The sequence below is a fragment of the Populus trichocarpa genome, chromosome 2 (assembly GCF_000002775.5).
Source record: "Populus trichocarpa isolate Nisqually-1 chromosome 2, P.trichocarpa_v4.1, whole genome shotgun sequence".
Lineage (NCBI taxonomy): Eukaryota > Viridiplantae > Streptophyta > Magnoliopsida > Malpighiales > Salicaceae > Populus > Populus trichocarpa.
The window spans coordinates 22,928,301-22,955,063 of record NC_037286.2 but is presented as its reverse complement, the minus strand read 5'-3'; the positions used below and the strand labels follow the sequence as shown (position 1 = coordinate 22,955,063).

The window sequence follows — 26,763 nt, the reverse complement described above, 5'->3', positions numbered from 1 at the left end:
AAAAATTGATCGATGAAATTTAGTTAGCCTGGTTATACTCATCCAAACTCGACCGCATCAATTCCAATGATTTTTTAAAAGAATTAAACAACACGGGTTAATAAAAATATCTTACTTGGTTTGAGCTGTAACCCGTGGATTTATATAATAATCCAGTGACATGTGTCTTTTCTCAAGTTAATTCCTGAATAAAATATAACAACTATTTTTATGATGTATATAGAAATAATATAAGAAAAAATATTGCCAAGACACGAAAATTTAAACTCAATATTTTATTATTAAAAATTTTCTCTTCAAAAATAATTTGCTGAAATACAAATTAAAGAATCCTGTTTATACTAGTCAGAGAAAAAATCCTAATAAATAGTTAAAGTGTTATTCTGGAGATTCCTATGAAAAAATAAAATTACCAAGCACAATATCTAATCTCTCAAACTAAATAAAAAAAACCTAAAAACATCATACATGAGAATTTTTTTCCTAGACCAGGTAAGGATAAAAAAAAAAACAAATATTTTTTTTATAAAAATCATTTTGCATCAGTTTCCTAGGCTGGAAATAACTCGTTTTCGATATCAAATTGTTCTTGCTTCAATCTCATGGAAATTAAGACTCTCCAGCCTCTTTTCTTACCCTGCTTTAAATGCATAAAAAAATTAGATATTAACTTCAATCCATTTATATTAAAATTTGCATAAAAAAACAATAATTGATAGGTTATTTTTATTCCATTTATTTCCAGGATAATAAACCGCAAACTTCAAACCTGTTTCATTAATATGTATTATATCTTTATAATTCTTAAACAAATTTATCTTTATGATAGTAATAAATTCGTAATCAAAAGTATCAATATAACCCAAATTAATTTTTTGTTGTTGAGCATTTTCTATATTGTATTTGCACTTAATCTCTAATTTATCAATGAAAACACTATTGATATTATGCTATCATTATTAACATGATTATCATCAAAATAAAAATATCATAAATTAGCAGAGAATACCAAGTTATGTTTATCTCATCATAAATAGGATCGCTAAAATTTTTCTGGTACCCATTTCAATCAAGAAGCTATCCCAATGCTAATATTATATGAATTCGTGATAACTCCTCATATAATTTTTTAGAGTTTTCACATCTATAAACTAAATTAATTTTACTACCTGTTTTTGCATGTCTTATATTACTATTTCTTTAATATTTCTTTTCTAAAAATAGATATCTTCATTTTTTATACAGAACACATATTTCTATGTCATTTTTTTTTCAATCATGGTTATTTAAATACAAAGCATTAATCATTTAACTTTAACATCAATCAATGCAAATGAAAACAACTTGAAAAGATAGTGAGAAATGGGTGTTTGTTTTTTAGAAAGTGGTTTTCAAGAAACTATTTTTCAAACTTTCCTGTGTTTGCTTGTCATTAGAAAAGTTGATCAACGGAAAACACTTTCCAGTTAAAGAAAAATTTAGTTTGATTTCCAGGAAAGTGTTTTCCTTTTATTTTGGACAGAAAACACTTTCCGGAAGTTGTGAAAAATTTAGAAATGTCATATTATTTGCCGATTATATCAAATTTGGTCATCAAACTTTTGATTGCTAATATATATATATATTTTGAATATTTGTTTTTCAATTTCATCCCTTATAATTTAATTTTTATATTAATTTTGGTCCTCATTTTTATTTTGCTTTTCCCTTATTATTTTTTAATTAAAATTTGTTATCTATCAAGGTCCTCATTCTTTTAATTGCTACTTATTTTATTTGAAATAATTTATGAAATATTAATTATTATTATTTTAATTTCTTCATCTTTCAATTTTTTTATTTTTTATTTGATCTTTATTATTTTGATTATTATTTATTTTATTTGAGATAATTTATAAAATTATATTGTTTTTCAATTTCATTCTTATTCAACAATTTATAAGATTTGTTCCTCATTATTTTAGTAAACTTGAAAAAAATAAAACATTAATAAGTTATTTTCCAGCTCATTTTCATAACATTACCAAACACTAGAAAATATTTTCCAACTTATTTTCCATTACACTACCAAACATCGAAAAATACTTTCCCGGAATTTACTTTTTCCGGAATTCATTTTGCAAAAAAAAAATTACTTTCCAGCAAACAAACGGGATACATAATATTGTTGAATATGAACACTATATAAAAACTTTAATTTTAATTTTTTTCATTGAATATTTTCTCTCCAAGTCATAAACTAAAATATATGTTAAACAATCATATTAATATTAGTCTTAGCTATGTCCTGTAGGTAAAAAAAATACTAATAAATAATTATAGAGTTACTATAGGATTTTTAAATTAAATAAATAATAAAATTATCAAATATAATATTTAATTTATTAAATTAAATAAAAAAATAAAACTAAATAGAATAAAAATAAATAATTTTACTTGAAAATCTTCTTGCATCACTTTCATTGCTTCTTACATAAAATAGCACTTAAACATCACCATGTCATCATATCATCGATCTCTGTCTCTCACTCACTCACTCGTTTCTGTAATAATGCATTTCCGAAATCCAAATCGAAATCACCCCTGAGTCCATTGAATTGAATCACATATAATCATGGGTTCCACCCAGTCCACACATGCAACTCAAGATGATGACGAGGAAGAAGAAGCAAGCGAAGAAGAAGAAGAAGAGAAAGACGAGGAGGACGAAGAAGAAGAGCTGGAACAGCCTAACGATAGAGGAATCATCGAAAACAACAATAATTTACACAACAAGGTTCTACAACAAGAGCCAGAGATGCTGCCCTGTTACGCATCAGCATCGCCTCTCTCCCCTCAACTCTCATCTCTAGGCACCCCAAAGCTCGGTCCTTCTATCAAGGTGTGGGACCCTTACAACGTCCTCGCGCCGCTCCCTCCCCCGCCCCCGCCTCCTTTCTCCTCCGATGACGAGGTTGGTGTTTTGGAGGTGTTTTTGATCAGTCATGGAGAGTGCGAGCTCGATCTGAGGCCTGATTTAGTCGGTGGAAGGTGCCACGTGGCTGAATTGACTCCCAAAGGGCAGCGACAAGCCAGGGCTCTTGCTGTCTTCTTCAACTCTCAAAGGGTCAGCTTCCATTCCGTTTATTCATCGCCCTTGAATCGTGCTAGATCAATGGCTGTCTCCATCTGCCAGGTAAATATTATCAGAGCTAGAAGTATGGTAATGGGTGTCAACGTTTGTCCATTATACTTACTGACAAACAAAGGGTAAATGGTATTGGTAACATTGTATTAAGATTCTAATGGTAAAAAGGGATTGCATCAAATGTAATTAATAGTCGTTGAAAGCATGATTGATTGCTTGTTCTTGCATGTGATCATTTGTCAATCAAATTCCTTTCAAAATTTAGCGGAATATTTCTTAGGAATATTATAGTGAAATGTGTAATTTTAGGAGAAATAAAGGGTTAGTTTTTCATTTATTTCGAGTGAGGGATCCAGACTGGAGCTGATTCCTAGAGGAATCCGTCACTGATTGAGGAAGGTTTTCCGAAGAGAGAAAGAGAGGCACTTAATGGTTGAGATTTACGTCTTTGATCAGTGATTAAACTAGTAATGATTTTGGTACCGGAAAACTACGGAGGCTATGTTCTAATGACATTCTGGTTAGTTTAGATGATGGGGATGGATGGAATGGAGGTGCTGAGGATGGAATTCAAACACCACTTAGAATGAATTAAGCACCGATGCTGTTTTTGGTGGGGGTGGGGGAGGATTTCAAGAAGATTCTGGTTAGTTTGTAGGATGGATATTCCACTCTGTTAGTGATAAAGAAAATCACCACTCTAGAGAATAAATAGGGTTATACTCGCAAAGTCGGAGGACAGGGAAATCCCACACCTTAGAATTTAGAGTTCAAGATAGCTCACAACTTAATGGAATCCAGCAAAGAGATGCAAAGCTAACATCCAAGCTGAACAAGCTCAATTTGATTTTATTCAACTTCAACTCTCTCTACAATGATGTAAACAAGCATGATATTTATACTTGGAGCAAAACCTCTAAGCTATGAAAATAACAGAACATACACATCTCATCTAGACATGAAATTTAAACTAGCCAGTGACTAGAAGGTGATATAATCTTCAAGGTGGCAGATTTTCTACCAAGGCTGTCATCATTTGTTTCTAGTCCTAGATGTTGATTTTATTGAAGCAAACTCTGACCATTCAAACTAGGCAAGAATTGATGTGATATTCTGCTTAATTGTCAAAGTTTCATGCGCTGGTTGTTGAGATAAAAGATAGAATTATGCGAGTTAAGGTTAATGTTTGGGAGAGATTTCGGATTTCCCAACTGCCTGCACACCAGGGAGTTAAATGTGATCACTCCCTCTACGAAGTTCTGATTCACACTGTTTGAAGCATTGGAAACCAGATTCGCGTAGCCTTCAATTCATATATGGATTGCCTAGTGTTTTCTGCAGAATTAATAATGTTCTGCCTTTTAAGTTAATCCTAAAATCGGAGCCTGTTATGAGAATTTTCATCTGTCCTGAATCTTATTCAGCACCATTTATCCCTCATTTGTTTTTCATAATATTTTTTTTTTCTATTATTAGGAATGCTCCTGCATCAAATTTGGACAGAAATGATGAGATTTTGTTCACCAAAAAAAAAAAAACAAAACCCAGAAAAATAGAGAAAGAAAAAAGTTAGAAATTTTGATTGTGTTTGTTCACTTATGATTTTCATAATGTATCTCGTTTTTGTTTCTAGGTACATCAGCTGTGAAATACTAGAATTTTTTTCCTTTGCATCTTCACTCACGTTTCTCAAACTGCCAATCCTTTTATATCTGATTTTGAAATATGAAAGGGATAAATTGTAGTTATAGAATGTATTTGTTTGCTTGTCAATGATAATGCATCCCCTCATCATTGGTTTGTGAGTTGTGACCAATAGATTGGCTAGGAAGATTTTTATTTTCTTATATTGAGTTGTTTCATTCAAGAGGAACTCTGTTTAAGACGGGCCTTCTACATCTAATCTCAAAGCAGCTTTGATATCACTAGGAATATTTTCCTCTACAGCTTGTGTTATGCAGTTGAGTGAATTGTCCATATATAAAAATCTTTCAGGAAATGAATTTTGCCGAGGAGCAAATACGACCAGCAGATGCACTAATGGAGATGAGTATGGGGCTTTGGGAGGGTTGCTCCCGCTCAGAAATATATACACCTGAAGTTCAGAGCCTGCTCGAAAATTTTCGGCCTGACTTCTGTGCACCATCTGGAGAATCACTTAGGCAAGTCGAATTTAGGATGGTTCAGTTCCTAAATGGAACAGTCCTGGGACTGCCTGAAAAGCTGAGATCAGATTTGTTGATGCACCATCAAACTGAGAGCCAAGGGTTCTCTCATGACAGAGATGGGCCTCTTCTACCACTGCCTTCTCATTGGGATATGCTTCATAGGCACCGACAGGGCCTCACAAGGAAAAAGTCTGGTAAGAGTAGGCTACAACATGTGACTTCTACAGGCAATCACGAGGGTGAGGATGAGGTCTCTCTTAGGGAAGCCAGCCACCAACATTTGCTCCCTGATTTGAATAACAGGAACTCATCCTCCGCAGTCTCTTCATGCGTGGGCGTTTTCACGCATTCAATTCCTATCAAGTGTCTGCTCACAGGCCTCCTGGGGTGCAGCCCAGTAATGATGCACAAGATCTGCATAGAAGATTCTTCAGTGACTGTGTTGCAGCACTCTTGGAAAACAGGTTGGCAGATTAAAGGCCTGAATGATACTGCACATCTGAGACTTCTCTAGGTTGAGAATTATTGGCTCCGAGTTATTGATGGGATAATGAGCTGTTAATTATTAGAAGCTGTTATTTTTTCATTCATGGATTGTATTAGGGCTCACGATCTCACACGTTATGCTGCTTCTGCGTCCTGTTGTAACTTTGGTTTATTCGCTTCCAGATTTGCCAACTTACATCAAACAAAAATAGATTGGCTAGGAAGTTGGATTTTGTATTGGATGATTCTTTTGATCTACAGCATTTACAAATGTTGTTGTAGAGTGGAAGGTTTTTTTTTTTTTTTTTTCCCTGTAGTGGGAAGAAAGAAAACAAGTTGTTTTAGAATGCAGAGAAGGAGCTTAGTCTTTTTTTTTTTTTTTTTTTTTTAACTGTGTTGATGAATGTAGTTGGGTTGAGTTTTAGTTTATAATTGTATTTAAATTAATTTTTGATATTTTTACAAGTTATAAACGTTATTTATTTAATTTTTTTTGAACTCAAGCGGATTAAATTTATTTATTGGTTGATTTATATTGCTAAATTCCATGAATTTGTTTTTAGAGGCGGTTGTATAATTAATGTTAAGTTTAATTTTTATATCTTATATCACAATAGAACTTACTTTCCTTCCTTTATGAAATGGATAAATCTTTTTTTATTATGTAAAAGAAATTTAATAGAAATCTACCTCCTATTATGAATTTTAAAACTGATACTCGTGGTAAGAGCTTGAGATCAAGAGGTTTATTTCTCTTGTGATTTCAGGTTCGAGTCTTGTGGTTGCTAATATGATGGTCATTGACGGCTTGTATAGTCGTTAACTTCAGGGCCCGTGAGATTAGTCGATGTGCGCTCACCCTGACTCGGATACCCATGTTAATAAAAAAAAAAGAATTTTAAAACCGAAATATTTCTAAATAAAATAAAAGCAAATACTTAATTTATAAATTATTAAATATAAAAATATAAAGTATATAGGTAAGATATTTCTAAAAAAAATAAAAGTAAATACTTAATTTATAAATTAAGTAAGATTGTGTATATCCTGTTAAAAAATCTTGACTCGCAACAACTTATAATATACATATTATATTAAGTTATGTTAGATAGCATAAATATATCATGTAATACAAATATTATAGATAGATGATTGTTTTCAACACATATAATTGTTTAATTCAAGAGAAACTTCGTTTACTTTGTTCCTAATCAATGGGTTGTGTATGCTTAATATTTTAAAATAGAATGGATAAGTACAGAAATAATAAAAATAAATGTTAGTTGAAGAAAAAAAAAAACAAAGATATAAAAACAAAAAAAAATATTATTTAAACAAGTGAATTTTTATTGTTTAAGACATAAGAGACGTGTCTCTTTCTTACAACTGTTTTTTGTCTGTCTCAAAACAATTACATTATCTCAAAGTCACGTAATCATCGAATTGATCGCAGCAGAATTAGAAAGGACCCATCCAAGATGGTGCTTATGGTGGCCTGAAGGGCACTGGCAAGCTAGAAACAGCCCTCGCCAACATCCTGCACAAAAGCCTTTAGATTCTTATCCGAGGAACCTCCTTCCTTGACAGCATCTCTTGCTAGATCTTTCCATTTCTTGGCGTTCTTTCTGATGTCTTCTCCCGTCTTTCCATGTGCCATAACCAGATCCAAGCACCTCTTAATCTCATCGCCTTCGACTATCCCTTCTTCGTTAGCCACCACCCTCACTCCTGTCTTCCACACGTCTGCAATCAGCTTGGCATTTGTTCCTTGATCTGTCCAGTGAGGAAATGCCACAACTGGAACCTCACAAACCAAGCTCTCCAGAGTTGAGTTCCACCCACAGTGTGTCACAAAACATCCTATCGAAGGATGGGACAAAACCCCCACTTGACAACACCATGGCACTATCATCCCTTGCCTTTCCAATATCGCCTCTCTACAGGCCCTCAGATGATCCTCTTCTTCTTCTTCTTTCACTTCGTTCTTATTCTGTTCATCCCTTATGACCCACAGGAATGGAAGATCACTATCTACCAATCCACGAGCAATCTCCTCCATTTGTCGCTTCGATAACACCAAAATGCTCCCAAAAGATACATAAACCACTGATGATTTAGTCTTTGAGTTCAACCATTCAGTGTAATCCTCGGAGCCGTGGAAAATATCCCCTCCAAAGGATTTATCCAACGGATCTTTTCCATCCAAGAAAGCAGATGGGATCAATGGCCCGATTCCAGTCAAGTTGAACTTTTCAGTGGCATTCATAGCTCCCAATTCCAATGCATCGAAAGAGTTGACAAGCACTTTTGGGTTGGCTTCTTGGCTGAGCTGCTCCAGCTGCTCTTGAAACATCTGGAGTGCCCAAGCATAAGTATTTGAAGGAAGTACCAACGAGGGAAGGTCACGGCTAGCAAGTGGTGGGAGCCCTGGTAATTCAATAGCATACGAAGTGTCCTTGCAATTATTGAAGATATCACCATAACCATTGAAGTAATAGTAATAGATGTCAAAGACAGTTGCAAGCTGAATCCAAAGAAGTGCTGCTGGGAGATGCTGTGCGCGTGCCACCTCAGCTGCCCAATGTAGAAACATCGTGTAAACCAAACAAGTGACGGGCTTTCCTTCTTTTGCACTATCTACGATAAGCTCATTGAGAGTCTGTGAGCCTCGACGTTTGAGCTCAGACTTGAAATGTTCTCTGTCATCTTCAGGTTTAAGCCCGTCGTCATATCCATCTGAAAAGGTAACGAATGACAAACCGTCAGGAAACAAAGTTTTGGACATGCGGCGGCCGGCAGAGAGAGAGGTAACAAGGGTGACGAGAGCACCAATACGTGTCAGACCCTTGGCGAATTGGAGGGCAGGATTTATGTGGCCTTGTGCGGGATAGGTTAACAGAAGGAAGTGAGGTTGCACCGCCATGGTGATTGCTTCTGTGGCGGCGGAAGACTGGGGTGGTGAGTTTGACTAGATGGAGTGATCAGCAAATGGTTTTGTTTGCTCTAGCCAGAAATTACGAGGGAAAAGGCTACTAGTGTAAGACTAACTACAAGCACTTGCGTAGGCTTCCTTAAATAATAGAAGTAGGAGCGAAAGGTGACGTTTGTAGTGACGATTGGGAGCAGTAGCTGCGAAGATTCTTTATTTTTGTGTTTAAAAAGACTTTTTAATTTTAAATTATTATTTTTTAATATTTTTAGATTGTTTTGTTTTGTTAATATAAAAATAAATTTTAAATTTTAATAAAAAATATTATTTTAATATATTTTTAAATAAAAAATCTTTAAAAAACAATAATTATTAGATCACGAAGAACAAACATGTTTTAGAGCGTGTTTGAAAATATGGTTGTTGTTATTTTTTAAAGTGTTTTTTACTTATAAATGTATTAAAATAATATTTTTTTTATTTTTAAAAAATTATTTTTGATATCAGCACATCAAAATTACTTGAAAACATAAAAAATATTAATTTAAAAAAAATAAAAAAATTTAATTTTTTTAATTTTTTTTTAAATGCAAAAACAAAAAAGCTTTAATTTTGATGTGACATGTTTATGACGCAATGTACGTGGAGCTGAATTTTAAAAGGATGAAACGGCAAGCTCAGATGTGTTCTGTCTCGATTGATATTTATTTATTTATTATTGTTATTTTTTTGTATTTTTATTAACAGTTTTGAATATTAGGGATGATTTTGCATAAAATAATGGTTATGATAAGAGGCTGGTCGATGTGAAGTGGTTGCTACTTGCTAGCACAATTTAGATTAGTTAATTGTTATAATAATAGACTTGTTGATGTGTACTTTATGGCTTGTATTGAAGTAGAAACCAAATAACCAGCGCCCACACAGCACACATGGATATTAATATTAACATTAAAAAAAATTAAAAGATGAATATAGGGAATCATGAATTAGATTAGTGCTATGCTTGTTTGTTTCTTTTTGTTTCCTTGATTTTTTTAATCAATGTTTATTTGATTAATTACATCATTTAATATTAAATTTATTCTTTGTTAACTTATTTTATTTTCATGATACGGATCACGGGTTTAGAGGGTTAACTCGGTTGACTCATGTTTTTTTTAATTAACTTTTTTTTTATCAATCTCATCATTTAATATTGGGTTGATTGAGAATTAGGTTTCATGATTTTTTTTGTTTTTTATTAGATTATTCGGGCCTCATAACCCTAGAATAGGGCTTAACGGGTTAACCTGAGTTGACTTGAGTTATTTTTTGTGTCTTTTTTTCAATTGATTTTTTTTTCAATTTCATCATTTAACATTGGATTTGTTGGGAATTGACCTTTGTAATTTGTTTTGATTTGTTTTCTATGAGAATATATTCGTCTCGCGACTAGGGTCGCAGGTTTTGACATTTTAAACCTGGTTAAATCAGATTATTTTTTTTAATTTTTTTTCTAAAATGTTATTTCGGTCTCATGACCCGGGTCATGAATCCTTCAACATTGAATTTGTTTTTTTTGGATTGTTCCCTAGACCCAAGTTGCAGGTTAACCTAATGGACACGGTTTTTTTTAAAAAAATTACTTCCGTCCGTCCCAATTTCATCTTTTAATATTGTGTTTGATTGAAAACTAGACTTCATGATCTATTTTAATTTGCTTTTTATTAGGTTATCTCAGTCTCATAACCAAACAATAATGCTTAACGAGTTAACCCATGTTGACTCAGCATGTTTTTTTTTTGTCTTTTTTAATTAAATTTTTTTATAAATTACATCGTTCAACATTGCGTCGGACAGGGTTAATTGAAAATTGAGTTTCATAATTTGTTTTGATTTGTTTTCTATAGAGTTATTTCAATTTCACAACTAGACTCGTGGATTCGGCAAGCTAACCCTGGTTAAATCAGGTTGTTGTTTTTATTTTTTTTATACGAAGTTATCTTTGTCTTATAACTTGAGTCATGAGTTTGGTGGATTAATTCATGTTGTTTTTATGCTCTTTTCTTATTTGATTTCCTTTTTTAAATCTCATTCCTCAACACTAGGCTTATTGAGAATTGAAATTCGTAATTTACTTCGATTTACTTTCTATATGGTTATCTTAATTTTATGACTTATGTCAAATGTTTGTTGGGTTAACTCGAGTCATTTTTTTAAGTTATTTTTTTAATTGATTTTTTTTCTCAATTTCATCCTTTCACATTGGGTTGATTGAGAATTGGGCTTTATAATTTGTTTTGATTTGTTTTTCATAGAGTTATCATAGTCTTATAACCCGAGTCACGGATTTGACATATTGATCCAATGCAATCTAATATGTTATTAGCTTAATATTAAAAAAAAGATGTCATCTTGAATTTTTTTAGTCAAATTATATTTTTATAGGTCGTCCGAGTTAATTTTGGACCTGTAAAGTGAACCTGGTTATATCGAGTCAACACTTGCATTATTAAATTTTTTTCCAACAGAAAAAAAATAGCAACGTTTGAATATTATTCTTACGTTCAAGAAAAAATTGACTTGACTCGTAACGTATCGCGGGTTAATGATTTAGTGTACAAGTTTTATATTTTAAGTTTAAATCTTAAAATCAATATTTAAGAAAATTTATTAAGACACCTTTAAAAAATCATTCAAAAAAAAAAAACAAATTGATGGGTGCATGCAAAATCATTAGTAATAGTAAGAATGAGTTGTTGTTGAAATGCAATTCATGAATTTAAAACTATTATTCTACAATTATTTTCCTATTTGCATTATCAATACAACTAAAAATTACAAAAAAAAAAAAAAATTACATGGGTTCAATTTAACTATGTTCATGTTATGAATAATTAATTAACCCAATATGGTATTTAGTCGTTTTATAACAAATTGTGTTGTAGTTTAGTTGGTTCACATTAGCCGAGTAAAAATGAGGTCGCGGGTTTGAGATTAGTCACAATGTTTGTTTTCAAAAGTCGTATGATTTTTTTTTTTTTAAAAAAAATAGATAACCTGTCATTTATCTTTTATTTTTTTAAAAAAAGTAGCCTAGACTTACGAGTTTTTTTTAGATCCATGAGCCTTGGTTTTGTTATGTTAAGCCGCTAAAGCTTTTTTTTATTGGTCATTTGACTTTTTTAAATTCTTTTATTTTTTAATCTTTTGGGTTTTTTTTCCAACTTAATCCTCTAATATGGGATTTTTTATTGTTTTTTCTTGGTTTTTTCCCCCTTTTCATAATCTTTTTTTTTTCAATTCTATTATTTAATATAGAATTTTTATTTAATCTTATTCTTAAGTATTGGGTTGATGGTAAATTAATTTTTGTACTTTTATCATATAATAAAATAAATAATAATAATTCAACTTAGTGAAGTTTGTAACCTAATTCGCAGGTTTGACTGGCTGACTAGAGGTAGCCCAACTTATTTCTTTTCTTTTCCTTGATATTTTTCATTTGGACTTTCTCAGCTGACAAGGTCATATCATGGTAAACTCCACGAGATTTAATTTAAAATCCGAGCTTAGCAAACAATTGGGTTAATGATTTTTACGTTGGAACCATTGTACTGAATTTAATAACCACGCTAAAAAAGTTCTTATGGTCTAAATATTATTTTTTATCCAACCCACGGTGAAAGTGTGTGTAATAAAGTAGTATTATGCTAGAGAATTAATACAAATCAATATCATATTGCATAAAATAAAATAAAATAATTTTAATCCAAAAATTAAAATGATTAATGTAATAATAAAGGCCAGTGGTCGTTAATAGAATAAAACCTGTAAAAAATTTGTCTAGCAACTTCACTCGAGCATAGTTGTCAAATTTGATTCAAAGACTTGCTTGGAAAAAACTTGGTTTCCCATGTCATTAGATCAACTCAAGAGTTAAAAGATTAATTCAGGTAATTATTTTTATTAAAAAAAATAAATAAATAAGTTTTTTAAATATTAATATTGACTTGATCAAGTTTGATATGGTCAAATAGATTATTAAAACCTGGACAGATCAGTCTTATTTCATTAAGTTAATGTTTGGGTTGATTTAACTAGAACCACTCAGGTTTCAAACCTTGATTTTTCAAGATGGATCCATTATACCTAACCATGTTTAACAACTACTTGAATGATGATTCATGATTTTTATATTTTATATCATAGTACTTATCTTCCTTTCTCTCTAGAAAATAAACAAAAATTTTATTATGGAAAAGAAATTTAATAGAAACCTTCTAATAAAACTTTGAACTTGAGATATTTTTAAATAAAATAAAAATAAATACTTAATTTATGAATTATTAAATATAAAGATAAAAAAATATAAATTATATAAGTAAGGCTGTCTTAATCGTGTTTTAAAATTTTTGACTCGCAACGACTTACAATATATATATTATCCTAAGTTATGTTAGATAGCATAAATATATCATGTAATACAAATATCATAGATAGACGACTGTTTTCAACACCTCCGATTGTTTTATTCAAAAGAGAGACTTCGTTAACTCTATGCCTCGTACTTTGTTCTTTAATTAATGGGCTGTGTTTGATTAATATTTTAAAATAGAATGGATAAATACAGAAATAATAAAAATAAATGTTAGTTGAAGAATAATAAATAAATAAAAACAAAAAAAAAAAGATTATTAAAACAAGTGAATTTTTATTGTTTAAGACATAAGAGACGTATCTCTTTCTTACAACTGTTTTTTGTCTGTCTCAAAACAATCACATCATCTCAAATTCACGACGTAATCATCGAATTGATGGCAGCAGAATTAGAAAGGACCCATCCAAGATGGTGCTTATGGTGGCCTGAAGGGCACTGGCAAGCTAGAAACAGCCCTCGCCAACATCCTGCACAAAAGCCTTTAGATTCTTATCCGAGGAACCTCCTTCCTTGACAGCATCTCTTGCTAGATCTTTCCATTTCTTGGCGTTCTTTCTGATGTCTTCTCCCGTCTTTCCATGTGCCATAACCAGATCCAAGCACCTCTTAATCTCATCGCCTTCGACTATCCCTTCTTCGTTAGCCACCACCCTCACTCCTGTCTTCCACACGTCTGCAATCAGCTTGGCATTTGTTCCTTGATCTGTCCAGTGAGGAAATGCCACAACTGGAACCTCACAAACCAAGCTCTCCAGAGTTGAGTTCCACCCACAGTGTGTCACAAAACATCCTATCGAAGGATGGGACAAAACCTCCACTTGACAACACCATGGCACTATCATCCCTTGCCTTTCCAATATCGCCTCTCTACAGGCCCTCAGATGATCCTCTTCTTCTTCTTCTTCTTCTTCTTTCACTTCGTTCTTCTTCTGTTCATCCCTTATGACCCACAGGAATGTAAGACCACTATCTACCAATCCACGAGCAATCTCCTCAATTTGTCGCTTCGATAACACCAAAATGCTCCCAAAAGATACATAAACAACTGATGATTTAGTCTTTGAGTTCAACCATTCAGTGTAATCCTCGGAGCCGTGGAAAATATCCCCTCCAAAGGATTTATCCAACGGATCTTTTCCATCCAAGAAAGCAGATGGGATCAATGGCCCGATTCCAATCAAGTTGAACTTTTCAGTGGCATTCATAGCTCCCAATTCCAATGCATCGAAAGAGTTGACAAGCACTTTTGGGTTGGTTTCTTGGCTGAGCTGCTCCAGCTGCTCTTGAAACATCTGGAGTGCAAAAGTATAAGTATTTGAAGGAAGTACAAACGAGGGAAGGTCACGGCTAGCAAGTGGTGGGAGCCCTGGTAATTCAATAGCATACGAAGTGTCCTTGCAATTATTGAAGATATCACCATAACCATTGAAGTAATAGTAATAGATGTCAAAGACAGTTGCAGGCTGGATCCAAAGAAGTGCTGCTGGGAGATGCTGTGCGCGTGCCACCTCAGATGCCCAATGTAGAAGCATCGTGTAAACCAAACAAGTGACGGGCTTTCCTTCTTTTGCACTATCTACGATAAGCTCATTGAGAGTCTGTGAGCCTCGACGTTTGAGCTCAGACGTGAAATGATCTCTGTCATCTTCAGGTTTAAACCCGTCGTCATATCCATCTGAAAAGGTAACGAATGACAAACCGTCAGGAAACAAAGTTTTGGACATGCGGCGGCCGGCAGAGAGAGAGGTAACAAGGGTGACGAGAGCACCAATACGTGTCAGACCCTTGGCGAATTGGAGGGCAGGATTTATGTGGCCTTGTGCGGGATAGGTTAACAGAAGGAAGTGAGGTTGCACCGCCATGGTGATTGCTTCTGTGGCGGCGGAAGACTGGAGTCTGGTGAGTTTGACTAGATGGAGTGATCAGCAAATGGTTTTGTTTGCTCAAGCTACTAGTAAGACTAACTACAAGCACCTGCGTACACGGGAATGCTTCCTTAAATAATATAAGTAGAAGGAAAGGTGACGTTTGCAGTGACGATTAGGAGCAGTGGCTGCGAATTGTATTCCTTAGAGATTCTTTTTAAGAGTTTTTTTAAAGAATTTTGATTTTTTTAATTTTTAATTATTTTTAATTATTTTTAAATTGTTTTAATGTATTAATATGAAAAATAAATTTTAAAATTTAATAAAAATATTTTTTAAATATATTTTTAAATACAAAATATTAAAAACAAACCTGTTTTAATCCTGATGTAACATGTTTACGTCGCTATGTGTGAGGAGCTAAATTTAAAAAGGATGATACTGCAAGCTCAGATGCGTTCTGTCACGATTGATATTTATTTATTTATTATTATTATTCTTTTGTATTTTTATTAAGACTTTTGAATATTGGGGATGATTTTGCATAAAATAATGGGTTATGATAAGAGGCTCGTAGATTAGTTAATTGTTATAATAATAGACTTGTTGATGTGTACTTTGTGGCTTGTATTGAAGTAGAAACCAAATAACCAGCGCCCATACAACACACACGGATATTAATATTAACATTAAAAAAAATTAAAACATGAATATAAGGAATCATCAATTAGATTAGTGCTATGCTTGTTTGTTTCTTCTTGTTTCTTTGATTTATTTAATCAATGTTTCTTCGAATTTGAGGATATAAAAAAAACAAATTGATGGGTGCATGCAAAATCATTAGTAATCATAAGAATGAGTTGTTGTTGAAATGCAATTCATGAATTTAAAACTATTATCCTACAATTATTTTCCTATTTGCATTATCAATACAGCTAAAAAATGCATGGGTTCAATTTAACTGTGTTCATATTATGAATAGTTAATTAACCTAATATGGTATTTAGTCGGTTTATAACAAATTATGTTGTAGTTTAGGGTCTGTTTGAGATTGTGGTTGTGGTTATTTTTTAAAGAACTTTTCGTACCGAAATGCTTCAAAATGATATTTTTTTTTATTTTTTAAAAATTATTTTTGAGATCAGCGCATCAAAACGATCCAAAACATACAAACAAATAATTTTTAACAAAAAACAAATTGAAAGCACGAGTACAACCGCGTTTCCAAACGCTCACCTAGTTGGTTGATGCTAGCTAAGTGAAGATGAGGTCGCAGGTTCGAGGTTGGTCACAATGTTTGTTTTCAAAAGTCATATAGTTTTTTTTTTTTTTTTTGAAAAAGATAGATAACTTGTCATTTATCTCTTTTATATTTTTAAAGTATCCCAGACTTGTTGGGTTTCTCTTAGACCCATGAGACTTGGTTTTGTTATGTTAAGCCACTAGGATTTTTTTATTCTTCATTTGGGTTTATTTTTTTTTATTATTTTTTTGGGTTTTTTTCCCAACGTAATCCTTTAATGTGGGATTTTTTATTATTTTTTTCTTGGTTTTTTTGCCCCTTTTTCTTAATATTTTTTTTTCAATTTTTTTATTTAATCTTATTCTTAAGTATTGGGTTAATGGTAAATTAATTTTTATACTTTATAGTATAGTAGAATAAATAATAATAACTCAACCTAATGAAATTCATAACTCGAGTCACAGGTTTGACGGACTGACTATGGCTAGCCCAACCTGTTTCTTTTCTTTCCTTTGATATTTCTCATTTGGACTTTTCTAGCTGGCAATGTCATATCATGACAACTCCCACGGGATTTAATTTAAAACCCGAGCTTAACAAATAGTTAGGTCAATGGTTTTTACATTGGAATCATTGTACTGAGATTAATAACAATGCTAAAAAAATTATTATGGTCTAAATATTATTTTTTGTCCAACCCACGGTGAAAGTGCGTGCAATAAACTAGTATTATGCTAGGGAATTAATACATATCATATTGCATCAAATAAAATAAAAATTCATTTTAATTCAAAAATTAAAATGATTAATGTAACAATAAAGGCCAATGGTCATCAATAGAATGAAACCTGTAAAATATTTGTCTAGCAACTTGACTTCAGCATAGTTGTCAGATTTGATTTAAAGAGGAAAGGATTACCATCAACTCAAAAGTTAATGGATTAACTCAAGTCAATTATTTTTATTAAAAAGATAATATAGTTTAGTTTTTTAAATATTAATGCTGACTTGATCGGGTTTAATATGGTCAGATAGATTATTAAAAACTGGGTGGATCAGCCTTGTTTCATCAAGTTAATGTCTGGTTTGATTCAACTAGAACCACTACTTTATTTAGGTTTCGAATCTCGATTTTCCAAGATGGATCCATTATGCCTTACCATGTTTAACAACTACTTGAATGATGGCTCATGATTTCTCGCGGGTCAAGTTATTTTTTTCCTAACATAAAAAAATATGTCTAGATAATGATAATTCAAGTAAATCAATGTTAACTTAACTAACACATGTTTTGATATATGAAATTGGGTTAACCCAACATAAAAGAAAGTAAAAAAAAATTATAAAGTTCAAGATCCAATAATCCAATGTCAAATGATGAAGTTAAAAAAAAAATCAATTTCAAAAAAAGAAACGTAAAAGAAAAAAAGTTGAGTCAACCTGGGTTAACTTAACTAGCTCATTACTTGCGATGTAAGGTATGGATAAAAAATGAAATTAAAATTAAAAAAGAACATAAAAAAGACCAAAGTTACATAAAAAAACACTAGAAAAAAAAAAACGAGTCAACTCAAGTTAACTTGACTAAACTACACTTGGGATAACCCCATGGAAAGGAAAGCATAAAAATAACAAAAGATCAAGGACCAATGATTTAATCCCCCATGATAAAATAAAAAAAATCAATTTCATAAAATAAAAACATCAAGAAAAAAATATGAGTCAACCCGAATTAACTTAACTAATTTATTACCTAGGATATGAGATCAAAATAATCTATAAAAAGGAAAGTGAAACAAATAACGAAGCTTAATGCCCAATAACCAAAAATCAAATGATAAAATTGAAAAAAAAACAAGAAAGACTTGTCAAGCTAATAAACATGATTACTCTATAGAAAGATAACCATGAAAAAGCCACAAAGTAAAATTTTTAATCATAAAATTTTTTAAACTAAACAAATAAAAATTAAATATTTTTATTTTATTAAATTTAATTTTGTTAGTATTAATCAATTAAATCACTAAAAATTCATTCAAATCAATATATTTAATTAAAAACCCTATCCGAATGTAGATGTCATATCTAGAACAGCCCACCGGCCCAGAAGACTTGAAAGCATGTTCTCAATAAAGATCCGACCCGATCTCATTTCCCGCCACAACTCGTTACTTTCCCGCCGTCAATATATATATAACCCGTCTAATCCCGCCCAATTCCATCTCCCGCTCTCTACAGAATCTCTCAATAGCTTCCTCTCCTACCCTATCCCTGAATCCCTCAGCCATGACAGAAGAAGAAGCTCCAAAGCTCATCCCCAACAAACGAAGTGACCCATCCCCTCCCTACATGGGGATAGGGATCTGCACTGACAGTAAACACCACGGGGTACTGTCGCAATCGCTTAACAAGAGGTCCCGAAGGACAAGAAATGGTGATTCTGCCGATACAGATGACTGGTCTTCCATTTTAATGAAAGATCTTCGCACCAGAAGGGTTTTCTCTCCAGTCCCAAGCGCTGTTGACAAACAAGGCATAAAGGGATCTGATAAGGAGGAAAATCAGGGGATTCTTTGTGATTCCCAGAATTTCCCAAGTACAAAACTTGCTGATTCTTTGGACGTGAAAGAAGACGTGGGGTATTCCTGCAAAGAGCAGATCATGGAGGATGACATCAATATTTCCAATGGTGAGATTTTGAATGAAGAATGTATGAAAGGAACACCTCCTGATGCAGAGATGTTGAGTTATGGATTCGCTGAAAATGAAGGCAGAAATTCGAAGGAAACGGGACAAGCTTCTCAGGAGCTATCTATCGGAAGGGTGCTGAAAAGGGGGTCTGAGAAGAAGGACATTGACAGTAATTCTGCAACCAAAGTTGTAAGTGGCCCTTTGAAATCTTCATTTACTTGAACATGATTTTGTTTTTTCTTGTTTCGAATGATTTTGTGGTGATTAGTCTATCATGACGTCTTGTTAATTTAAGCTAGTGTTGGATTTCTGGAATAGGTCCATAGGCCGTGGTCTCGGCTTAAGGTATTCAAGGCCCCAGGTTCAATAAGCTATAGAAGATTGCTTCCATATCTGATGGATATGGTCAAAAATGACTCTTGTAACTTCTCTACTCTTCTCTATTTTCCACCTGTTTGTAGAATCATTGGAGATAACTGATAAGTATATTGTTAACCAAACTATAACGTTAAATTTCATTATGATTGGTTTCCATAGGTGCTCCCAAGAAAACTAACTGCCCAAACACAGAGGGTGGTCCAGGAATATCGATGCATCACTCCCAGAGAGACAGTTCCTTGGAGGGTAATGCTGGTGATTCTGATACTCAGCCACATTGTGTACAATTTCTTGTCAATGGCTCATCTGGTGCCAGTGACTTAAATGTAACATCTCTTGAACAACTTAGTTCAGAGAAGGATTGTTGCGTGAGTTTTAATAGCCACAACTCAGTGAACGATGATTGTTGTTCGAAGCCTCTTGTGAATGAAGAGAACGGAAAAATTGAGATAGGGGCATCTTTAACTGTGCACGCTTCTTGTTTTGTTGGTTGTTCTACTGATACAAATCCTGTTAATAGCGAAGAGATGGAAAGAACTGATGTTGGGATTTCTTGTTATTATCAAGATGTTATGGATGCAAGGCAGAGCTTCTCGTTGATCAAGGAGAAGCACCAATTAAATGAAAGTGATGAAGATGGTCGACATTTTGATCATACTACAGCATATGACACTGTAGGTGTAGAAGAAATTGACACGATGCATCCTTCTGAAGCTGTTGGTCTAAATCATATAGGCCCTGATTTGTTCGATACTGAAAGAATCAGCAGGACTTGTCACACGAAGAAGGAAGTTGATCTTAAAGGTGGTGTTTTGGAAAAAAGTGATGACTCAAATGAAGAGTCTATCCAGCTGACCCCAGTCACTCCACGGGATAGTGATATTTTTGATAAACCAGAGGCCTACACCAATGTGAATAGCAGAGTTAAATGTGTCTCAAAGAGAGTTGATCGAGTTATTGGGAGGCCATTGGATGAAACAACCCCCAGAAGCAATAGATTTGCTGGTGATAACATAATGGACTCCAAGATTTCTAAAAGAAAATTGGTAATTTATCATGAGGAGCCCTTGAGGATAGCTTATTTGCAGGCATAATAAGTGTATATGTTGTTTGATATTTGATTGTACGAGACTGTCATAAATTCTCTAATTATACAAGTTGACTAATGATGCTGTGTCATAGTCGCAAATCTTCTCATTCCTCTTTTTTTCTTCACTAATGTAAGCTGCATTTCACATTGGAATAGGGTTTAAATCCATGCTCACAGCTGAAGCTATTTAAGACTCCAAGCTCATTCAGCTATAGAAGATTGCTTCCATATCTGATGGATATCACCAAAGACAGTTCTGGTAATCTCTCTCCTTTATGCCAACGGTTATATGGTTAATTGCATCAGAAGATCGCGGGAGTTCATTTGGGGCTTAAATATCACTAAGCTAACCATTCTTGAAAATAATTTGCTCAGGTGCTTTGGGAAATGTTCATTATCCAAAACTTGAGAAGCGCTCAGAAGAATATCCAGTCTCTCTACTCTCACAACTATCAACTTCTTACCGTAATGAGAATCCCATTGAGAAGTCTGATGGAGAATGTTATCTTGTGAAATGTGATTCTGGCCCTTCACGTACTGGGCAAATCGCTGTGACAGCTACCAATGATGCATATAATGATGCTCAACCAGATTCAACATCTGCTGAACACAACTCCAAAACTCCAGTATCACTTGGCTCACCAGAAAAGGAGATTACAGCAGATGTTATATCAGATAAAGATAAGCAGTTAGAGGCTGTCCTTGATATTGTGCCTTCAGTTCATGGAAGCTGCTCACCACCTATGTCATTATGTTTTGTCTCTGAATGTAGCCTGAACTCAGGGGCACCTGAATTACCTGTCGTTAATGAAGGGGGCTGTATGGCATCAGTATTGAAACTAACTAATTGTGCAAAGCCAGAGGAAGCAGACTCATCCCAAGTTGAAGTCTCCGATCCCTCGGGAATTCCTCCTCTTGGACCCAAGAGGAGTATTCTTAAGAGAAATCCAAGAGGATGCAGAGGAAGTTGCGAATGCTTAAACTGTGCTTCCTTTCGCCTCCATGCAGAAAGGGCATTTGAGTTCTCAAAAAATCAGATGCAAGATGCTGAAGAAGTGGCCTATGATTTGATCAATGAACTCTCTCACCTGAGGACTTTACTGGAGAAATCAACATCTGGTTCCGATGATCACCTTGCTGTCTGTACTGATCAGGTAAATACTGAATGAGCTCAATATGCTTTGAGTCATTCTTCCCACTCTTTCTATCTACAATAACAAGTAATATACTGTAAAATATTTTGATCTCTTTGCTCTAAATGCTTTAACAGAGTCTATCTCCTAAACCTTGTGATGAGTACATTTAGGCGTTTGCTAGATCCTATGATATCACTTTGTTATGCTCAAACTATAAACATATTTCCATTTTTACCAGACCACATCAACTTAAAACAAAATTGAGAAATCATCTCGAATGGAAATCTATGTCATTGAGAATTACAGGGTTTTCCACTTTAACATTGCCTGTGACCTTACCGTGTTGCTTTTTTCTAAAAAGAAGGAAAGAAAAAAGGCAGAAACCTTACTCGATGGCTAGAAGTGTCCTTCTCAGGAGTTTTAAGATTTGTTGCAGTCATATCTAATTATCATGTCTTAGAACAATATCATTTATATATGGCAGTGGTGCACATGTATTTTATAAGAGGCCTGCTTCACAGTAAACGTGAAGGATCTATGATTTAATATATGGTAGTCACTTGCTGAGCCGCATTTGTTTCAAGTCTGTCGAATTTGAAGTTTTTTCTTAATATTCTGTCCATGTAACGAGGATGATCTATTGAGCGTCTTCCTAATTAAGTGGCTTTCTTGCTTTTGTTTATGGAATTAAGCAATACAGCAATAGAAAGATGATTGAGCTTCTACAAGTTAATTGTTCAAAATACAAACTCTATGGGTTAAGATTATACTGGTAAGGTGAACTCATCAAAGGGATGACAAACCAGTAGGCCTGCTTGATTGGTCCATTTGTGATTATATTTAAGCGAATAGATCAGCTGGTTTGTCCTTTTACATTCAGAACAATGCTGTGGACAGTCACTTTCTTCTCATTATAGTTTCTTAATCCTTGAGGAAAAATCTCAACTTTCTTTAGCACTGGGGATGGTCCTAGCTACCCTGTCCCCATAATAACGATATTTATTCCACGAGTGGTTTGTTCTTTATTTAAGTGATGTTAGTGGGCGCTCCAATACTGCTAGATGCATCCTGGTTTTAAAATTGGTAGCCACCGGTGCAGCATCAGTAGAGTCGGTATCTGTCGAGCTACTGAACATGCTGGAAAAAAAGAAACTGGGAAAAAAGTTATGAAGTGTTAAAATTATTAAACGTTGTTTTATGGCCGATCAAGCATCATTGGACTTGCTTTACTCTTCACTACTTGAGCTGTAATCCAGTCTTTACTTGTGCTGTAATCTAGTTTCCTCTTGACTATTTTATCTAAATAAGCTGAGGTAGTTGCAGCAGCATTACTTGCGTGGCTGCATGTTTTACAAGGGTGTTCACCTTAGGTTTAGATCGTGTTGCCACTTCCTATATGTTGCTTACAGTTAAGAATACAGACGTTCTGATGTTGAATTTCCCTGTTATTTTTCCTTCCATTGCATTTTACTCGAACACATGGAACATGTGTTCTAAATTTTATCATTTCTTGATTCAGGTGAAAGAAGCCTGCAGGAAAGCATCTGAAGCAGAAGAACTAGCAAAAACACGGCTTAAAGGAATGAATTATGATCTCAGCATCCACTGCAGAATCACAGTAAGTACTGGATAGCATTACAAGCATTTAAACTTGTTCTTCTCTGATGCTCTTCCTAGGAAGATATTACTGTATAATAACTGTGATTCTTGTTATTTCCACGCAGTGTGGAGAGCGACCACGAGTTAGTTTCGCAAATGGAGTGGACGAAAGAGTCATTCCACATGCAGACGTTTGAAGCAAAGCCTAATCAAGACAAATGATGCACTTTGTATGATTATGATTGTTTGGTTTGGTGTATTTTTGCCCTTATGCCTGCCTCCTGAGTACATCACAGACAGATCAAATTTGTTGTTTGCTACAAATTTTTTGCAGAGATGCGTTTAACAGTTGCTTAAAGATGTTACTCAGTGAGTTGTACACAGCAGCTTCAGTTTTTCAAGTTTGATCCCAAGAGAATGAAAATAAGAAAATATAATTTGTTCAGGGGATTTCTATTCTTTTGTTGTGTACGTAGTAGATTTTGTGATTTTCCAGCAACAGTCAATGTGAAGTTCACCTTGGCGTTCGTTTCTTTCCGGATAAAACAGCACAGGAATTTTCGTGGAACAGAACTGTTCGATTTATGCATAGTTGTTAACCTAGAGCCTGATCTAGGTCCGGAAGTTGATTTTGTCCAAATTATTTCTAGATATTTATTAAGAGTTAAAAATATCATAAATTATATATATATATATATATATATATATATATATATATATATATATATATATATATAAATTCGATTCACCTCCACCTTTATAACTAAATTAATCGGATGTGAATGTCAGTTTGGCCATTCCTATTAGATGCTCTGCAGAAAGGCTGCTCAACAGAGATACAGGCGAGTGAGCGGTGCACTGAATTATGTTAGAGATGCTACTATCAACGAAACAAGATAATGTTGGACAGACATGTTTCAGAACGAATTTTTTTTTTTTTTTTTCCTGTAACGGGAAATAACTTTCTTCTGCCATTCTCTTCTTGTTCAGAGCAACCTGCCAACCTCCTGTTCTGTAATTGACATGTAACATACAGTGGTTACGTTCATGCACCAATCTGACAGTCCAAATTTTTTCTTGAGGAAACATTTAATTCCTTCAACTTTTAAGTGAACTATTTTTTTTGGAAAGAAAATAACACATATAACAACTGATATTTAGAAAAACTAAACTCAAACAAGAAGCTTTATTATCTGGGGTAGAATTTACAGCCATCAACAACATGAAAAAGGTAGGTAATTATAAAAACAAAAACAAAAGAATTGGATTTTATTTTGGCCTTGAATCAGGCCAACTGTAGCGTGGAGTGCAGGGTATATGCAATGTATCTTCAACCATGGGCTCGGATATCATAAATTTCAAGAAAGGTTTCATGATCCATGAACCTCTCAGAATCTTGAGCGTCTGCACTCAGGAGGGAGACCTTGAGGGAAGCGTTTTAGGTCAGCGCAGTAGTTGTAAATCATGAAGTATTTCTGGACCCATCTCAGTCTTCTTCTGCTTGGAGCATCGAGGGCGTTGGTATGCCATGCACGATCAGAGAAAGAACTGGAAGACCTGGAACCACAGGAAGAAGTGCCATAGGACCAAGTACAGGCATCAGCTTTGAAGTTTCTGTAGTAAGCTGTAAAGGGTGCCTTCGTCCAGTCCGTCTTCACCAACCCGCCTCTTGTAGCCCAGTCATCGGCGTTCCAGAGGCTGGAGTAAATCCTCATGGGCTGGCTCTTGGGGAAAGGAACTCCAATTGATTCGGCATTCTTGAACACCCTTATGGGAAAATTATCCACCAAGAAACTGAAAAGAGACGATGACAGCCGATCAAGAACTCAAGAACAGTAGAAACAGCCAGATCGAAGAGGCGATTGAATATTACTTACATGATGTGTTGTTGGCTCCAGATGATGGAGTAAGTGTGGAAGTTTCTTGTGGGGTCAAACCAGAGATAGAATTGCTGCTCTCTGTTTCCCTTCCCCTGAGTGAACACATTAGTGTGCAAAATGTAAGGGTCGCCGCTGAGGTTCCCCAAGAACTCGAAGTCGATCTCGTCATGTGTTGCTCCTTGAGAAGACAACTGCATGAAAAAAAAAAACAAAAAACACAAATAAAATACTACCAGTTAGACGTTTAATATAAATTAAAATCATAAATCATGAATATCAATCTATTCAATCTATCCCTTTTGCTTGTAAAATCCAATTCAACCATTTTAATCACATCCAAACAATTTAAAAAACAATTCTCTTCTGGTTTTAAAAACTATGCCCTATTTTTACAAGTATTTGGTGTGGATGACCCTTTTCTTTCCCCTCTGCAGTGAACTGCATATGTAAAATGAATTGGTTATTTAAACAAGTTGTTGACGTAAAGTTAATGCCTTTGATGTTTCCCCGGCCCCTCTATAGTGAAGGCATTTTTTCTCGAAAAAATGGATGTGTGTGTGACCTTTTTCTTTCCCACGTTAATGGGAGTTTTTCGTAGCAATAATTATTTTTTAAATATTTTTTACTGGGAAATAATATTTTTGTTATTAGCACATTAAAATATCTAAAAATATTAAAAATAATGTTAATTTAAAATAAAAATAAAACATAAAAACAAACATTCCTATGTGTATCATTCTCGTGACCTATTCTATGCGTTAGCTGAAGGCAATGAACACTACTTCGTAGCAAGTTGCTTTCAAATTCATTCTAGTTTGAATGTGACTGTATATGGTATAGTTTACTTATATATATAATATATTAAGAAATTAAGGGTTAAGCTATTCTTTTTTCTTTTGCTTGTAATCATATACGTACGTAGTAGGCTGTTACAGTGCCAGCAGAGTTGCCGGCAACAAGTTTGAGCTGCATATCAATCCTCCCAAACAAGTATTCCTTCTTGGACTGGAATCCAGACCCAGAAACCTTGTCTAGAGACAGGGAGAGGAGCTGTCCTCCGTTGAATATCTTTGCACGGTGGTCGCCCCATGTCAAGTCAAAATCCTGATAGAAACTACCAGAAGCAACCACCACCATGGAGCAAACTATCAGAAACAGAGAGAATCCATTGCAGAACAGCCCCATTTCTTAGTTATATCAAGACTCGAGAGAGGGAGAGACAAAGGGGAGAGGAGACAAGTGTTTGATGCGAGTGTTGTGAGCGGTGGTGATAGGGTTTATGTGGAAAGCTACATGTATATATATATATATATAGAGAGAGAGAGAGAGAGAGGAGTTTTGCTTGTGAGAGAAGAAGAGACGGGGAGGTGAGGGGACGCGTTGGCAATTACTGGGGGAGCTAAAGACCCAAAGCTGGTGCCAGCTTAGCACACAATCCCAAGCTGGAAGCTTTTGTTTTTGAGCATGCCAATAGTGTAGCATTTTGGCAACTTTTCTGGCTTTTAGCATAGAAACTCTGTACATCGATTTTCGCTGTGTTTATTTTTCTATTTAAAAAACGTTTTAAAAGAATTTTGAATTTTGTTTTTGTTTCATATTAATTTTTATTTATGATTTTTATTATTATATATTTCTAAAAAAACACTTTAAAAAACAATTTCTAACATATTATCAAATAAAAAATATTGGTGTGAGTTGTATAAGTCTGATTCGATAATTAATTAGTTAGTAATAACTAGTTGAAATTG

The 26,763-nt window shown here is 34.0% G+C and overlaps 5 protein-coding genes across 5 annotated transcripts; 2 read left to right on the top strand and 3 right to left on the bottom strand.

The window, feature by feature from the left end:
• The first annotated feature begins 2,488 nt into the window (after nt 1–2,488).
• On the top strand, nt 2,489–6,062 carry LOC7488600 (uncharacterized). The gene is made up of 2 exons (XM_002302975.4): nt 2,489–3,175; nt 5,123–6,062. Exons 1-2 carry the CDS (start codon nt 2,615–2,617, stop codon nt 5,807–5,809), a joined length of 1,248 nt encoding a protein of 415 aa, XP_002303011.1. The 5' UTR covers nt 2,489–2,614; the 3' UTR covers nt 5,810–6,062.
• A 1,045-nt stretch (nt 6,063–7,107) lies between these two features.
• On the bottom strand, nt 7,108–8,824 carry LOC7488599 (phloretin 4'-O-glucosyltransferase-like). Its single transcript, XM_052450558.1, has one exon. It carries the CDS (start codon nt 8,702–8,704, stop codon nt 7,295–7,297), a length of 1,410 nt encoding a protein of 469 aa, XP_052306518.1. The 5' UTR covers nt 8,705–8,824; the 3' UTR covers nt 7,108–7,294.
• Nucleotides 8,825–13,386: 4,562 nt separating this feature from the next.
• LOC7462444 (phloretin 4'-O-glucosyltransferase) lies at nt 13,387–15,114 on the bottom strand. Its single transcript, XM_002301717.4, has one exon. It carries the CDS (start codon nt 14,993–14,995, stop codon nt 13,577–13,579), a length of 1,419 nt encoding a protein of 472 aa, XP_002301753.1. The 5' UTR covers nt 14,996–15,114; the 3' UTR covers nt 13,387–13,576.
• A 3,302-nt stretch (nt 15,115–18,416) lies between these two features.
• Nucleotides 18,417–23,580, top strand: LOC7488598 (uncharacterized). The gene is made up of 7 exons (XM_002302974.4): nt 18,417–19,121; nt 19,251–19,353; nt 19,470–20,356; nt 20,557–20,659; nt 20,776–21,554; nt 23,056–23,154; nt 23,261–23,580. Exons 1-7 carry the CDS (start codon nt 18,528–18,530, stop codon nt 23,330–23,332), a joined length of 2,637 nt encoding a protein of 878 aa, XP_002303010.2. The 5' UTR covers nt 18,417–18,527; the 3' UTR covers nt 23,333–23,580.
• A 711-nt stretch (nt 23,581–24,291) lies between these two features.
• On the bottom strand, nt 24,292–26,307 carry LOC7488597 (xyloglucan endotransglucosylase/hydrolase 2). Its single transcript, XM_002301716.4, has 3 exons — nt 25,934–26,307; nt 25,013–25,206; nt 24,292–24,929 (listed from the first exon to the last, which is right to left on the bottom strand). The coding sequence occupies exons 1-3, from the start codon at nt 26,198–26,200 to the stop codon at nt 24,524–24,526; spliced, it is 867 nt and encodes a 288-aa protein (XP_002301752.1). The 5' UTR covers nt 26,201–26,307; the 3' UTR covers nt 24,292–24,523.
• Nucleotides 26,308–26,763: the final 456 nt, after the last annotated feature.

What these genes read in the sequence shown, in the direction of transcription:
- LOC7488600 (XM_002302975.4), top strand. Translation starts at nt 2,615, where the DNA reads ATGGGTTCCACCCAGTCCACACATGCAACTCAAGATGATGACGAGGAA. An exon ending in TGGCTGTCTCCATCTGCCAG is followed by an intron (nt 3,176 to 5,122) that starts GTAAATATTATC and finishes AAAATCTTTCAG; the next exon opens with GAAATGAATTTTGCCGAGGA.
- LOC7488599 (XM_052450558.1), bottom strand. Translation starts at nt 8,704, where the DNA reads ATGGCGGTGCAACCTCACTTCCTTCTGTTAACCTATCCCGCACAAGGC.
- LOC7462444 (XM_002301717.4), bottom strand. Translation starts at nt 14,995, where the DNA reads ATGGCGGTGCAACCTCACTTCCTTCTGTTAACCTATCCCGCACAAGGC.
- LOC7488598 (XM_002302974.4), top strand. Translation starts at nt 18,528, where the DNA reads ATGACAGAAGAAGAAGCTCCAAAGCTCATCCCCAACAAACGAAGTGAC. An exon ending in GTAATTCTGCAACCAAAGTT is followed by an intron (nt 19,122 to 19,250) that starts GTAAGTGGCCCT and finishes TTTCTGGAATAG; the next exon opens with GTCCATAGGCCGTGGTCTCG. An exon ending in TATGGTCAAAAATGACTCTT is followed by an intron (nt 19,354 to 19,469) that starts GTAACTTCTCTA and finishes TGGTTTCCATAG; the next exon opens with GTGCTCCCAAGAAAACTAAC.
- LOC7488597 (XM_002301716.4), bottom strand. Translation starts at nt 26,200, where the DNA reads ATGGGGCTGTTCTGCAATGGATTCTCTCTGTTTCTGATAGTTTGCTCC. An exon ending in GCACTGTAACAGCCTACTAC is followed by an intron (nt 25,207 to 25,933) that starts GTACGTATATGA and finishes TTTTTCATGCAG; the next exon opens with TTGTCTTCTCAAGGAGCAAC. An exon ending in TGGAGCCAACAACACATCAT is followed by an intron (nt 24,930 to 25,012) that starts GTAAGTAATATT and finishes GTCTCTTTTCAG; the next exon opens with TTTCTTGGTGGATAATTTTC.